Source organism: Malaclemys terrapin, chromosome 7 (assembly GCF_027887155.1).
Source record: "Malaclemys terrapin pileata isolate rMalTer1 chromosome 7, rMalTer1.hap1, whole genome shotgun sequence".
NCBI classification, from domain to species: Eukaryota; Metazoa; Chordata; order Testudines; family Emydidae; genus Malaclemys; species Malaclemys terrapin.
In genome coordinates this window covers 93801778-93815719 of record NC_071511.1, presented here as the reverse complement: position 1 = coordinate 93815719, position 13942 = coordinate 93801778, and the positions used below count along the sequence as shown (strand labels likewise).

Here is a 13942-nt window from a genome sequence, read left to right as displayed (position 1 = left end):
ATCCCAAGCTGCCATGTGAGTTCCTCCAAGATTGGAAAGGAATCTCATGTAGACCACTGTTCTATGAGCAAAGAATACACAAGTGCTATCTCAACCCTGCAGCCCCACTCCTTCTGCTTACTTCAGAGACAACGTTGGGCAATTTAAATAAATAAATAAAAATCCTTACTAATCCATGACTATATTATTTCTTTGGATTTATACACGCCTAGTGCAGGGTGTCTATATATGCAGTTGGGGGCATCTTCGACTTCAAGATGTATAACAGGAAACAGCTCCACCATCATATTTATTATATAATCAATAAAGTGTGTCAGAAAAAATAATTCTGATTTGCAAATAAATAAATAAATAAATAAATAATGGAGGTTTCAGAATTTGTTTTCATTCCACATTGGAATAATAATAATAATAAAAAAAAAGAGAGAGAGCGAGAAACCTGAAACTTTTTGCTAAAAAACAGAGGGAAAGAGACACACCTTATACAGCCAATATCCCAGAGGTTTGGGTGATTCCCTGGTCAAAAAGGGACACTGGTGGCTCCAGTTAGCACTGCTGACCAGGATGTTAAAAGTCTGCTTGGCGGCGCAGTGGGTCTAGCAGGCTCCCTGCCCAGCTCTGCACAGCTCTCGGGAAGCAGCCAGCATATCCCTCCAGCTCCTAGGTCTCTTCAATATTGCTCCTAGGTGGAAGGGCGGCCATGGGGGCTCCACACTGAGCGCTGGCTCTGCAGCTCCCATTGGCCGAGAACCATGGCCAATGGGAGTTGCAGGGGTGGCACCTGCGGGGGTGGGAAGCACGCAGACCCCCAGGGCCGCCACTCTGCCTAGGAGCAGAGGAACATGTCTCCGCTTCCCAGGAACCGCCTGAGGTCAGCGCCACCCAGAGCCTACAGCCTGAACTCCCTCACACACCCCAAACCCCTGCCCCAGTTTGGAATCTCCTTCTGCACCCAAACTCCCTCCTGGAACCTGCACTCTGCACCCCCTCCTATGCCCCAAGCCCATGCCACAGCCCTGAGCCCCCTTCCACACTCCAAACCCCTTGGCCCCAGCCCAGAGCCTCCTCCTGCACCCCAAACTCCTCATGCCCAGCTCCACCCCAAAGCCCAGACCCCCAGACGGAGCCCTCACCTCCTCCCACACCCCAACCACCTGCCTCAGCCCTGAGCCCCCTCCTGGACTCCAAATCCCTGCCCCATCCTGGTGAAAATGAGTGAGCATGGTTGGGAGAAAGTGAGCGATGGAGGGAGGGGGGATGAAGTGAGCAGGGGCAGGGCCCTGGAGAAGGGATGGGGTAGGGATGGGGCCTCAGGGAACGGGAAGGGCAATTAGAAAGTTGGCAATCCTATTAGGAAACAGTTTCAAGTCCCTGTTCTGAATCAGGCAGCAATGTCTCCTACAGCTGAAATGAGTGTCCAAACCACCAGGCTATTCGCTATTCTGGGGGTCTCTCTCTTGACGTGACAAAGTTTCAGACAAAAATATTTAATCAAAAAATTCCCAATCAGCTCTAATAATCACTCCACACTAGCATAACCAGCAAAGATAGAATAGCAGAATTCTGTAATGTCATACCGTTAACTCTTCAGTGCTCTTTTAGCTTATTTATACAAGTGATTTCCGAGGGGCAAACCCTGTTTCCTTCTCTATGAGAGTGGAGTGTCCTCCAGTAGCAGAACTTGTGAGGTTCTGCTGATTTCCCAGCTTGTTTCTGCCTAGCTGGAGAGACTGAGGAGGCTGAATTACTTCTTCCCCACAGGCAGAGATTTTCCTTAATGCTCATCCTATCACTGTTTGGCTTGCTAACTTGCTGAAATCCTCAATACACTTGTCTTGATTGCCTTTTAAATCAGATACACAGAATTGAAGGGACTAACCTGCCATCGTCATGCCAGTTGCAGGAACAAAGACTCAACAATATGAGTCTGGAAGCTCACGTGAATGAATGAATGAATGAATCAATCAATCAATTAATCAAGGTGGCCTCCTTACAACACCCTACTACTAATGCCCTCATTAAATGAAATAACTCTATCTGGGTCTGGCTCTGCCGTTTGCCTGGTTCATATTTTGCTAAAAGTTGATAGAAATTATAATTACATTTGCACAATAATAATGTAAACTAATATTACTTGGGCCCTTGGCATATAGCAGAGATTTCTTTAACCAAGCACACACAGGATCAGCAAGAATCACCTTAATAATCCAACAAGAACACCCAGAATTTTATTTGTAAGGCACACAGGGCATTGACTGAAACAAGTTATATTAAAAATCAAACAAAAGACCACCAGCTCTGCACAGCTCTCAGGAAGCAGCCAGCATATCCCTCCAGCTCCAAGGAGAGACCACACAGGGAGAGACCACTCCTAAAGTTTGGAAATAAAACCCACCATATGGCCAGCCTTGGGACAGCTCTCCTCCATCTTCTGGGTAAAACCTAGAAGGTGCTTTCTAGGAACTCGTAAGACAGGCCAGTCAAGATAGGGTGTGCATACATGTACTCAGTGAGAACACCAACCAGCACACTAGTACCGGCTCAGCGAATAAAGCTGTGAAGAACCCCATAAAATCTGTTTACACACCAGCAAAACTGTAAGTGTTGGTCCTAATCCAGAGGCAAAAGGAATGGGCACATTCTGAAATAAACTAAATTGTGGCTGAGCATCCCATGTCCTGCAAGGTGGATGGAAATAGGGTGGTTGGGAAACAAGATTCCATTTTGTGAAAAAATCTGAGGTTTTGAAATTTGTTTCCATTACAACAAGGAATGAAACCAAGACCTTTCTTGATACCTTAAATAACTGCTTCTTGGAGCAGCTAGTCCTGGAATCCACAAGAGGAGAAGCAATTCTTGATTTAGTCCTAAGTGGAGCACAGGATCTGGTCCAATAAGTGATTATAACTGGACTGCTTGGTAATAATGACCATAATATAATTAAATTTAACATCCCTGTGGTGGGGAAAACACCACAGCAGCCCAACACTGTAGCATTTAATTTCAAAAAGGGGGAATACACAAAAATGAGGAAGTTAGTTAAACAGAAATTAAAAGGTACAGTACCAAAAGTGAAATCCCCATCCCTGTATGGAAACTTTTTAAAGACACCATAATAGATGTTCAATTTAATTGTATACCCCAAATTAAAAAACATTGTAAGAAAACCGAAAAAGTGCCACCGTGGCTAAACAACAAAGTAAAAGAAGCAGTGAGAGGCAAAAAGCCATCGTTTAAAAAGTGGAAGTTAAACCCTACTAAGGAATATAGAAAGGAGCATAAACTCTAGCAAATGAAGGGTAAAATATAATTAGGAAAACCAAAAAAGACTTTGAAAACAGCTAGACAAAGACTCAAAAAGTAATAGCAAAAAAAATTTTAAGTATGTCAGAAGTAGGAAGCCTACTAAACAACCAGTGGGGCCACTGGACGATTGAAATGCTAAAGGAGCACTCAAAGATGATAAGGCCATTGTGGAGAAACTGGATGAATTCTTTGCATCGGTCTTCATGGCTGAGGATGTGAGGGAGATTCCCAAATCTGAGCCATTCTTTCTAGGTGACAAATCTGAGGAACTGTACCAGATTAAGGTGTCATTACAGGAGGTTTTGGAACAAATTGATAAACTAAACAGTAATAAGTCACCAGGACAAGAAGGTATTCACCCAAGAGTTCTGAAGAAACACAAATGTGAAATTGCAGAACTACTAACTGTAGTCTGTAACCTATCATTTAAATCAGCTTCTGTACCTAATGAAGGATAGCTAATGTGATGTCAATTTTAAAAAGGGCTCCAGAGGTAATCCTGGCAATTACAGGCCGGTAAGCCTGACTTCAGTACCGGGAAACTGGTTGAAACTATAGTAAGAACAAAATTGCCAGACACATAGATGGACATAATTTGTTGGGGAAGAGTCAACATGTTTTCTGTAAAGGGAAATCATGCCTCACCAATCTACTAGAATTCTTTGAGGGGATGAACAAGCATGTGCAAAAGGGGGATCCAGTGGATCTAGTGTACTTAGATTTTCAGAAAGCCTTTGACAAGGTCCCTCACCAAAGACTCTTTAGCAAAGTAAGCTGTCATGGGATAAGAGGAAAGGTCCTCTCATGGATTGGTAACGGGTTAAAAGATAGGAAACAAAGGGTAGGAATAAATGGTCAGTTTTCAGAATGGAGAGAGGTAAATAGTGGTGTCCCCCAGGGATCTGTACTGGGCCCAGTCCTGTTCAACATATTCATAAATGATCTGGAAAAAGGGGTAAACAGTGAGGTAGCAAAATTTGCAGATGATAGAAAACCTAAGCACATTGCGAAGAGCTACAAAACTGGGTGACTGGGCAGCAAAATGGCAGATGAAATTCAATGTTGATAAATGCAAAGTAATGCACATTGGAAAATACAATCCCATGTATACATATAAAATGATGGGGTCTAAATTATCTGTTACCACTCAAGAAAGAGATCTTGGAGTCATTTTGGATAGTTCTCTGAAAACATCCACTCAATGTGGAGAAACTAAATTAATTCTTTGCTTCAGTCTTCATGGCTGAGGATGTTAGGGAGATTCCCAAACCTGAGCCGTCCTTTCTAGGTGACAAATCTGAGGAATTGTCACAGATTGAAGTGTCACTAGAGGAGGTTTTGGAATTAGTTGATAAACTTAACAGTAACAAGTCACTGGGAGCAGATGGCATTCACCCAAGAGTTCTGAAAGAACTCAAATGTGAAATTGTGGAACTGTTAACTATGGTTTGTAACTTGTCCTTTAAATCGGCTTCTGTACCCAATGACTGGAAGATAGCTAATGTAACGCCAATATGTAAAAAGGGCTCTAGAGGTGATCCCGGCAGTTACAGACTGGTAAATCTAATGTCAGTACCTGGCAAATTAGTTGAAACAATAGTAAAGAATAAAATTGTCAGATACATAGAAGAACATAAATTGTTGGGCAAAAGTCAACATGGTTTCTGTAAAGGGAAATCATGTCTTACTAATCTATTAGAGTTCTTTGAAGGAGTCAACAAAATGTGGACAAGGAGGATCCAGTGGACATAGTGTACTTAGATTTCCAGAAAGCCTTTGACAAGGTCCCTCATCAAAGGCTCTTACGTAAATTAAGTTGTCATAGGATAAGAGGGAAGATCCTTTCACGGATTGAGAACTAGTTAAAAGACAGGAAACAAAGGGTAGGAATAAATGGTAAATTGTCAGAATGGACAGGGGTAACTAGTGGTGTTCCCCAAGGGTCAGTCCTAGGACCAATCCTATTCAACTTATTCATAAATGATCTGGAGAAAGGGGTAAACAGTGAGGTGGCAAAGTTTGCAGATGATACTAAACTGCTCAAGATAGTGAAGACCAAAGCAGACTGTGAAGAACTTAAAAAAACTCTCTCAAAACTAAGTGATTGGGCAACAAAATGGCAAATGAAATTTAATGTGGATAAATGTAAAGTAATGCACACTGGAAAAAAATAACCCCAACTATACATACAATATGATGGGGGCTAATTTAGCTACAACTAATCAGGAAAGAGATCTTGGTGTCATCGTGGATAGTTCTCTGAAGATGTCCACGCAGTGTGCAGTGGCAGTCAAAAAAGCAAACAGGATGTTTGGAATCATTAAAAACGGGATAGAGAATAAGACAGAGAATATCTTATTGCCCTTATATAAATCCATGGTACTCCCACCTCTTGAATACTGTGTACAGGTGTGGTCTCCTCATTTCAAAAAAGATATACTGGCATTAGAAAAGGTTCAGAGAAGGACAACTAAAATGATTAGGGATTTGGAACGGGTCCCATATGAGGAGAGATTAAAGAGACTAGGACTTTTCAACTTGGAAAAGAAGAGACTAAGGGGGCATATGATAGAGTATATAAAATCATGAGTGGTGTGGAGAAAGTGAATAAGGAAAAGATATTATGGGAACAAGTAAATAAAAGAACGAGGGGCCACCAAATGAAATTAATGGGCAGCAGGTTTAAAACAAATAAAAGGAAGTTCTTCATACAGCACACAGTCAACCTGTGGAACTCCTTGCCTGAGGAGGATGTGAAGGCTAGGACTATAATAGGATTTAAAAGAGAACTAGATAAATTCATGGAGGTTAAGTCCATTAATGGCTATTAGCCAGGATGGGTAAGGAATGGTGTCCCTAGTCTCTGTTTGTCAGAGTGTGGAGATGGATGGCAGGAGAGAGATCACTTGATCATTACCTGTTAGGTTCACTCCCACTGGGACATCTGGCATTGGTCACTGTCAGTAGACAGAATACTGGGCTGGACTGACCTTTGGACTGACCCAGTATGGCCATTCTTAATGTGCAGTGGCAGTCAAAAAAGCAAACAGAATGTTGGGAATCATTAAGAAAGGGATAGATAATAAGACAGAAAATATCACATTGCCTCTATATAAATCCATGGTACACCCACATCTTGAATACTGCATGTAGATGTGGTCACCCCATCTCAAAAAAGATATATTGGAATTGGAAAAGATTCAGAAAAGACCAACAAAAATGATTAGGTGTATGGAATGGCTTCCGTATGAGGAGAGATTGATAAGACAGACTTTTCAGCTTGAAAAAGAGACAAGAGGAGATCTGATTGAGGTCTATAAAATCATGACTGGTGTGGAGAAAGCAAGTAAGTAAGTAAGTGTTATTTACTCCTTCTCATAACACATGAACTAGGGGTCACCAAATTAAATTAATAGTCAGCAGTTTTAAAACAAACAAAAGGAAGTATTTTTTCACACAATGCACAGTCAGTCTGTGGAACTCCTTGCCAGAGGATGTTGTGAAGGTCAAGACTATAACAGGGTTCAAAAAAGAACTAGGTAAGTTCATGGAGGATATGTCCATCAATGGCTATTAGCCAGGATGGGTAGGGATGGTGTCTTTAGCCTCTGTTTACCAGAAGCTGGGAACGGGTGACAGGGGATGGATCACTTGATGATTACCTGTTCTGTTCATTCCCTCTGGGGCACCTGGCATTGGCCACTGTCAGTAGACAGGATACTAGGCTAGATGGACCTTTGGTCTGACCCAGTATGGCCATTCTTATGTATGTTCTTATGATCTGTTGATTTTTTGTTTGTTTGTTTTGCGTGGGAAAAAACAGAATACCTCGTGCTTAGGGCACTAACCTGGGATGTAGGAGCTCTGGATTCAATTGTCTGGCCTGAATCAGGGAGATCAGGGAATTGAACCTCAGTCACTCACTCTCCCATTACACTATTTTGGGGTGGGGAGTGTAGAGCTGCCTGCGCAGCAATTCCATTGTGGACCTGAAAAACCTCCTGCTCAAAAAAGGTACATTTCTGCAGAAAGTTTTGGTGTTGATGAATTGGCATTTTCTGACAAAGAAAAAGTTACTTCAAAAATTCCCAAGCAACTCTAAGTGAAGCACCAGAGCTACTCCTTCATTCTACAGGAGGTGATGGGTCAGTGAGTATCTAAGCAGAACCAGTTCTGGGCCCATGCCACCACTTACCTAGTTCTGAGAGATGCATGCACTATCCGGGTGACTGACTGACAGAATCATTAAGGTTCTTAGCTCCATTCACAAGCGGAACTGTCATTACTCAGCCATTAAAACCCATGCTGTAGGGATCTAAAAGACCCTTACTATCCAGGCTACACCAGTATTTCTTAATAAGAGCCCCCCCAAAGAAAATTGCAGAAGAAGCCTGAAGCAAGGCATTTTCTACAGATTACTGCCCAAATCTCCCATCCTATAATCTCTTTATATGGTAAGGTTCCCAAAAAACCCACTACAAATAAAAGACACAAAAGCCATTAGACTACCTGCATAGTCACAAAAACTGGACATGCTGACCCTCTTTACAGTACATCTTCCACTTGTTACCACAAAAGCACCTTTACCAATGTTAAATTGTGTGTCCAATTTTTGCCAGTTTAGCTGCACCCTGAGAGATCAGGGATTTGCACTTCTTAATCCTCAGGGTTTTTAAAAAAAAAAAAAAAAGTAAAGGAAGATGAAATTGTTGATCTCTCTGACCGCTTTCAAGCAGGAGAAGCAGCAATTCACACACACACACATATCCCCTCTGCCGGTATCACCAAGCAGAGAGCTCTTATTACACACTCACAATAAGCATCAGAAACAGACACTATGCATTCCCTGCAGATTATTCTGATTCATAAATAGGTGACAAAGCAAAGAAACCACAAACTCACATATACAAGAAACTTAGCTTTGCTTCAGTTCTCTCTGTCCTTCCTTCTGTCTCTAGCTCTCAGGCTGACTCCACATCAACTGATTCATTGCGGGAAGCATACAACAGTTACAGGTAATCAAAATGCACTCATTACTTAAGAGCAGCGATTACAATTGCTGTGTGTTGTCAGCACACGTAGCAGGGTGTGTTTAAGGCAGGGGCGGGCAAACCTTTTGGGCTGAGGGCTGCATTGGGTTTTGAAAATTGTATGGAGGGCCGGTTAGGGGAGAGAGTCGTGGCCCGCCCCCCTCATCCGCTCCCCCCTGGGACCCACCCCATCCACCACCCCCCCGTTCCCTATCCCCTGACTGCCCCCGGAACCCCTGACTGTCCCCCACTGCCCATCCAACACCTCCTCTCATTCCTGACTGCCCCCCCGGGATCCCTGCTCCCATTCAACCCCCCTGTTCCCCGCCCTCTCACCGCCCTGACCCCTATCCACACCCCCGCCTCCTGACCACCACCCTGAACTCCCCTGCCCTCTATCCACCCCCCTGCCCCGCTCCCTGCCCCCTTACCGCGCTGCCTGGAGCACTGGTGGCTGGCGGTGCTACAGCTGTGCTGCCCGGCTGGAGCCAGCCACACCATTGCCACTGCGCAGCACAGAGACCGGGTCAGGCCGGGCTCTGCAGCTGTGCTGCCCCAGGAGCTCACAGCCCCACCGCCCAGAGCATTGTTCCGGCGACGCAGTGAGCTGAGGCTGCAGGGGAGGGGGAACAAAGGGGAAAGGGTCGGGGCGAGCCTCCCGAGCCAGGAGCTCAGGGGCCAGGCAGGAGGGTCCTGTGGGCTGGATGTGGCCCGTGAGCTGTAGTTTGCCCACCTGTGGTTTAAGGTCATATTAGATAGTAATGTAAAAGTAAAAACAAAATGATAATGAAATTTGTTTTTCCTTCAGCTCATTGGGAGTGTGGAGAGGGGAATACAGTCTGTCCTCTCTTAGCTCCGATTCTTATCAGTCTGACTGCATCAATCTGTTGGGATTTCATGTTGTATATTTTCATATACACCTCTACCCCGAAATAACGCTGTCCCTGGGAGCCAAAAAATCTTACCATGTTATAGGTGAAACCGCGTTATATAGAACTTGATTTGATCCGCCAGAGCGCGCAGCCCCCCCACCCCCCCGGAGCACTGCTTTACCGCGTTATATCCGAATTCGTGTTATATCGGGTCGCGTTATGTCGGGGTAGAGGTGTACATAGTTATTGCGTGGCATCACTACATGGCAGAGCACTTTGTGTGCCTTAAATTTGCATTGCTATACCTTAACACGTTTGGATTTCTCTAAAGTGTAGCCTGAATTCTGAATTTCCTAGACTTGAAAATCTTGTTTGGGGGATAATTATGACATCTCTGAAATGTTTTTACCTTTAAATTATTGCTCTCAGCCTTAACTCCAGTTTAGTATATTCTTTTTCTGGGAATTCTATCTGATTAATTATATGGTTAGGGCAGAGTAGAGAAGCTTGTGTACGGTTTGTGCTGTATCTGTTCTGAGGTTAAAGAACATCAGACTCCAGGGCTCTCTGTCTCACATGCTCCTTTAGAACTAGAGCAATGAGAGGATACAGAGTAATACTTGGCTTGCTTGTATATGGTGAGTGTTAGTGGCAATGAAGAAGACTGCTATATTCTGTAATCAGGCTTACAACCAACTGAAATATATTCTGAAACAGAGGTCATTGACTTGGGAATGGATAGAGAATTTCCGTCATGATTATCACTCCGTAAACTAAGAAAGGTCAGGATTAGGACTGAAGTATTACAGAATGGCAGAGGGTTTCATCAAGCTCTGAATACGCGTTATAGCGGGGTAGAGGTGTACTGACTTTTGTGATTATTTAAAAAAAACCTTTTCTGATTTTTTTTATGGATTTTACGAAACATTCACTAAGAAATGATGATGTAATTAAAACAATGAAAATGTGATATGGTCTCAGAAGCAAACTTTTTCAAATTATGATTTTGAAAGTAGCATACAGAGATAAGTGATAAAATATGTAATTATAGAATGTATAAAATTATTCCATAAAAAGATACAGGGTATGAAATTGTGGCTCTGTCTATTAAAATCAATTGCAAAATGCCTATTGACTTCAGTGGAGCCAGGATTCCATACATGGTATTAGGGTAATGATCTACAGCAACAATTTCTGAGGCGGCCAGGTAGCATTATAATGATTATTTTGATTCCTTTGGGTAGTAAGAATGTGCCATATTTTAATTAACCAAGTATTCATAGAAGGAGCATAGGGATTATGATCCTGAACAGCACTGGAATGTCTTGCAGCTATCAGAAAAAAACAGAGAAGATGAACTACCTCCTCTTAGGAATGACATTGTCAACAAGACTATGGATATTTTTAGTTGTATGGGAAAATCCATCCACATATTTGCTCACTTTTTACCAAATTTATATGGAACTACAATCTCACAATATTTTTAAAGGATCTATTAGAGGAATGGTGTCTCTCTTACAGGAACGGTGTCTCTCTGATTCAGTTCAGTTCAGTTCAGTTCATGTAATCTAGGTGGAGGCAAGTAGGTTCTCTGAGTAATGGCTTGCATTTGGTGTTCACGTGGTTAGTACATAAAGATGATTTAGAATTGTCTTGAGATGTTTCCTCAGGATTTAAAATTAAATTCACCAAGGATATTAATATCCAGTTCCTGAATATCTATATTGCCTTCATGCTGGGGGTTCTGAGCTTTCAAAAGAGTTGTGTAGATCTTAGAAGAGATATTGCTATCATTAGCTATATTAACTGGTATTATCAAAGCCTGCTAGGCACCTGATCATTAATCAATTGTTGACCTGTAAAATATGAAAGTTTGGAAGCATGGAAATAAAGGTGTATCTCTGAAATTCTATTGTGTCCTTAAATTGGCCAAATAAATTATATTTGACATCTATCAAGAAGTCTAGTAAAACCACCAAGATCCCAACCTTTATACAAGGATTCACAGTCTCCCAAGAATATCAAGGAGGTTATTGAATAAGGGGAACAAGACGACTCTCCCTTGAGGGTCCCAGAGCCCGGGCTCCAGCCTGAGCCTGAACATCTGTACTGCAACTTTATAGCCCCACAGCCTGAGCCTGAGATGGCTGACATGGGTCAGCTGAGTGTGTTTAATTGCAATATAGACATACCCTTGATCAAGGCCTAAAGAAAGAGCCTCTGTCTTAGAGTAATTAATTCTAAAACCAGATAATTTCCTGAAGAGTCTACATTGCTTCAGTGTATTGGGAAAGGATGTTCTGAGGTTCATGGAGAAAAGAAATGTATTAACTTATCACCCAATCTATCTTCAACTTCTCACAGTACAAAGCTGTGGTGAGAAAGAACATGCTGCCAAGGTCTGTCATATGGAGAAAAAGAATGCACTGAGAAGTCATCATTCATGTTTACAGAATAGACAATTTCCCTGTATCTTAACAAGCTAACCCACCATAACTAAGAATCTTCCAGTTCCCAGTAACCTCAAAAAATGAGCCCTGGAGGAAGAGGGGAAAGGAAGCAACTCAGCCAATTCTCCAAGATCCTTTACTGCCATCATAAGCTACCATGAATCATGTGCTGGATTCAATGGGAAAATTAACAATAAAAATGTGTTATTTATAGATTCTTTTTGACTTTCTACATCTGCTTTCAGTGAAATCCTAGTTAACAAGGTCAAACTTTTTAGTTTTGTTTTTCTGCACTTGTGCTACTCAATTTAAAAAAAATAACAACCAACCCTCCTCTTCCCCCCCCCCCCCAAAAACTTCTCTCTCTCTCTCTCACACACACACACACACGATAGGAAACAAGCATCAGCAAAATGGTTTGGGTTGAGCATATCATCCTTCTAACAGATCCCTAAAAACCAATGATTCCCCCCACTTCCCCTCGATTCCTTAAGGTGATTAACCTGTAGACAAGCAGTTACAATGCTTATTGTGCAAGTCTTGCTTAAACCTAACTTCTTATGTAATCTAAAATTATTAATCAAAACCTGTTTTTAAATGGTTGCTGTTCCAACATGTTTTTTGGAGATGCCTTCACACATTCTTTACAACACACTAATGAAATATTGCTTCTGGGGGAAAACTCTGATGCAAATCATTATCAAAATGACACATTCATCACAGAAATAATACTCGCCTGCAAAACAAAGATGCATACTCTTGGATAGACAAAGAGTTCAGTTTCTTAAGCGAGGGGTGTTGGATCTGGACAAACATCTCAAGTGTCCCATATTGTCATTCACAGTCTCCCTGGGCAGCCTGGGCATTTACATATAACAGCCTCTGTGCTCTCTGTTCCATCTACTATCCACATCATAAAAGTCAGTAGCTGTACATGTACAGAACTCACATTTGTCAACTTAACAGCATGTTCACCAGCAGCAATAAAATTCAGCACTTTCTATTTCAATAAACACAGACTACTTTCAACAAAGCTAGAGGAGAATCTCCCTTGTCTGTAAGAATTATATCTCCCTAAACTAGCTGCTAGATGGCAAACAATCTAAAACGTTTGAATATTCCTGAGTAGAGTTGCTGGAGCATCATTCCTCCTGGAAATCCGTCACCTGATTTTCAGAGATGCTGAGCATCTAATTTCAACTGGAGATGTGGGCACTCAGCATCTCTGAAAATCAGCAACAAAAATCTTATTCATCATAGGAAACAGCCTAAAAAAGAGAGAAATAGACTTCTGATCCCTTAATGATATTGTTGTCCCTTTTCAAAGCTGAGCAGCTAGTCAAGCTTTAGGCCCCAGGGATGTCCCAGTTAGAAGTAGAAATTGATGGAGTCTAGTATTTGCTTTGATGCAGTTCTTTTTTATTTACAATGTATGTACAAAGTCCTGTGTCTCTGAGCGCAGGGGGGATCAAATAGCAGGAAACAGCTTCTTTTGCTCACCACACCAAAAGCACTCTTAGCCGTTAGCCCCGACACCTCTTCCAAGGGTTCTTCCAGGACCAGCCACCATGTTTTCAGCTGCCTCGTCAAGCTGTGTTCCCCTTTCCATCTGTTCTTGACTGGTCTCTCTTACACTCAAACACACATACAGAAACAGAAACACACAAAAAATACTCATCCAAAATCTCCCAGGCAGGTTCACAAATCCCTTTTGTCTTCGGTGGGGCTTATGCTTATAGTTATGTTAACTGAAGGGTGAGTTCATAGCTATTAATCTCAATGAGGTTTTACCTCAGTCCAAAATATAATTGATTTTTCCTAATGTACACAGAGCACACCTATGTACCTCAGTAATGAGCAATTTAGAAATGCTGATTCTACTGGGAGTTAGGGGCCTAAATGCCTGTGTGGATCTAGGCCAAAGAGATTAGATTGAATATAATTATATATTCAATCAATGCAGCAAAAAGACACAAACCCGTGCAAAACAAAGGGTGGCCTGGGAGTAGGGTCTGGGGAACAGACATATCCTGCAGAGGAGCTAGGTGGTAGAAAATCAGTACTTTTAAAAATACACTCAAGACCAGTGTAAGCAGTGAAGAGCTAGCATTGTTTCATCCCAATGATAGCTGGGTGTGAAAGCAGGAGCGCTTCTGCTATTTCTGAACAGCGGATAGATAGGGTACTGCTCAGCACTTCTATACACACACACACACACACACACTCGGCACTGGACTCTCTTCTGCCTTCCATAGCAGGAGAGACGTTAAAGTGATTCTTCGAG

General features: G+C 42.3%; 1 protein-coding gene across 2 annotated transcripts in view; it reads right to left on the bottom strand.

The window, feature by feature from the left end:
* LOC128840370 (lipase member M-like) overlaps positions 1–8340 on the bottom strand; it is a 40909-nt gene extending 32569 nt beyond the window's left edge. For both annotated transcript variants that reach the window (XM_054034231.1, XM_054034233.1), the window contains exon 1: positions 8209–8340. In XM_054034231.1, coding sequence (XP_053890206.1) covers positions 8209–8210 — 2 coding nt within the window. In that variant the 5' untranslated portion in view covers positions 8211–8340. The remainder of the gene's footprint in view (positions 1–8208) is intronic.
* Positions 8341–13942: the final 5602 nt, after the last annotated feature.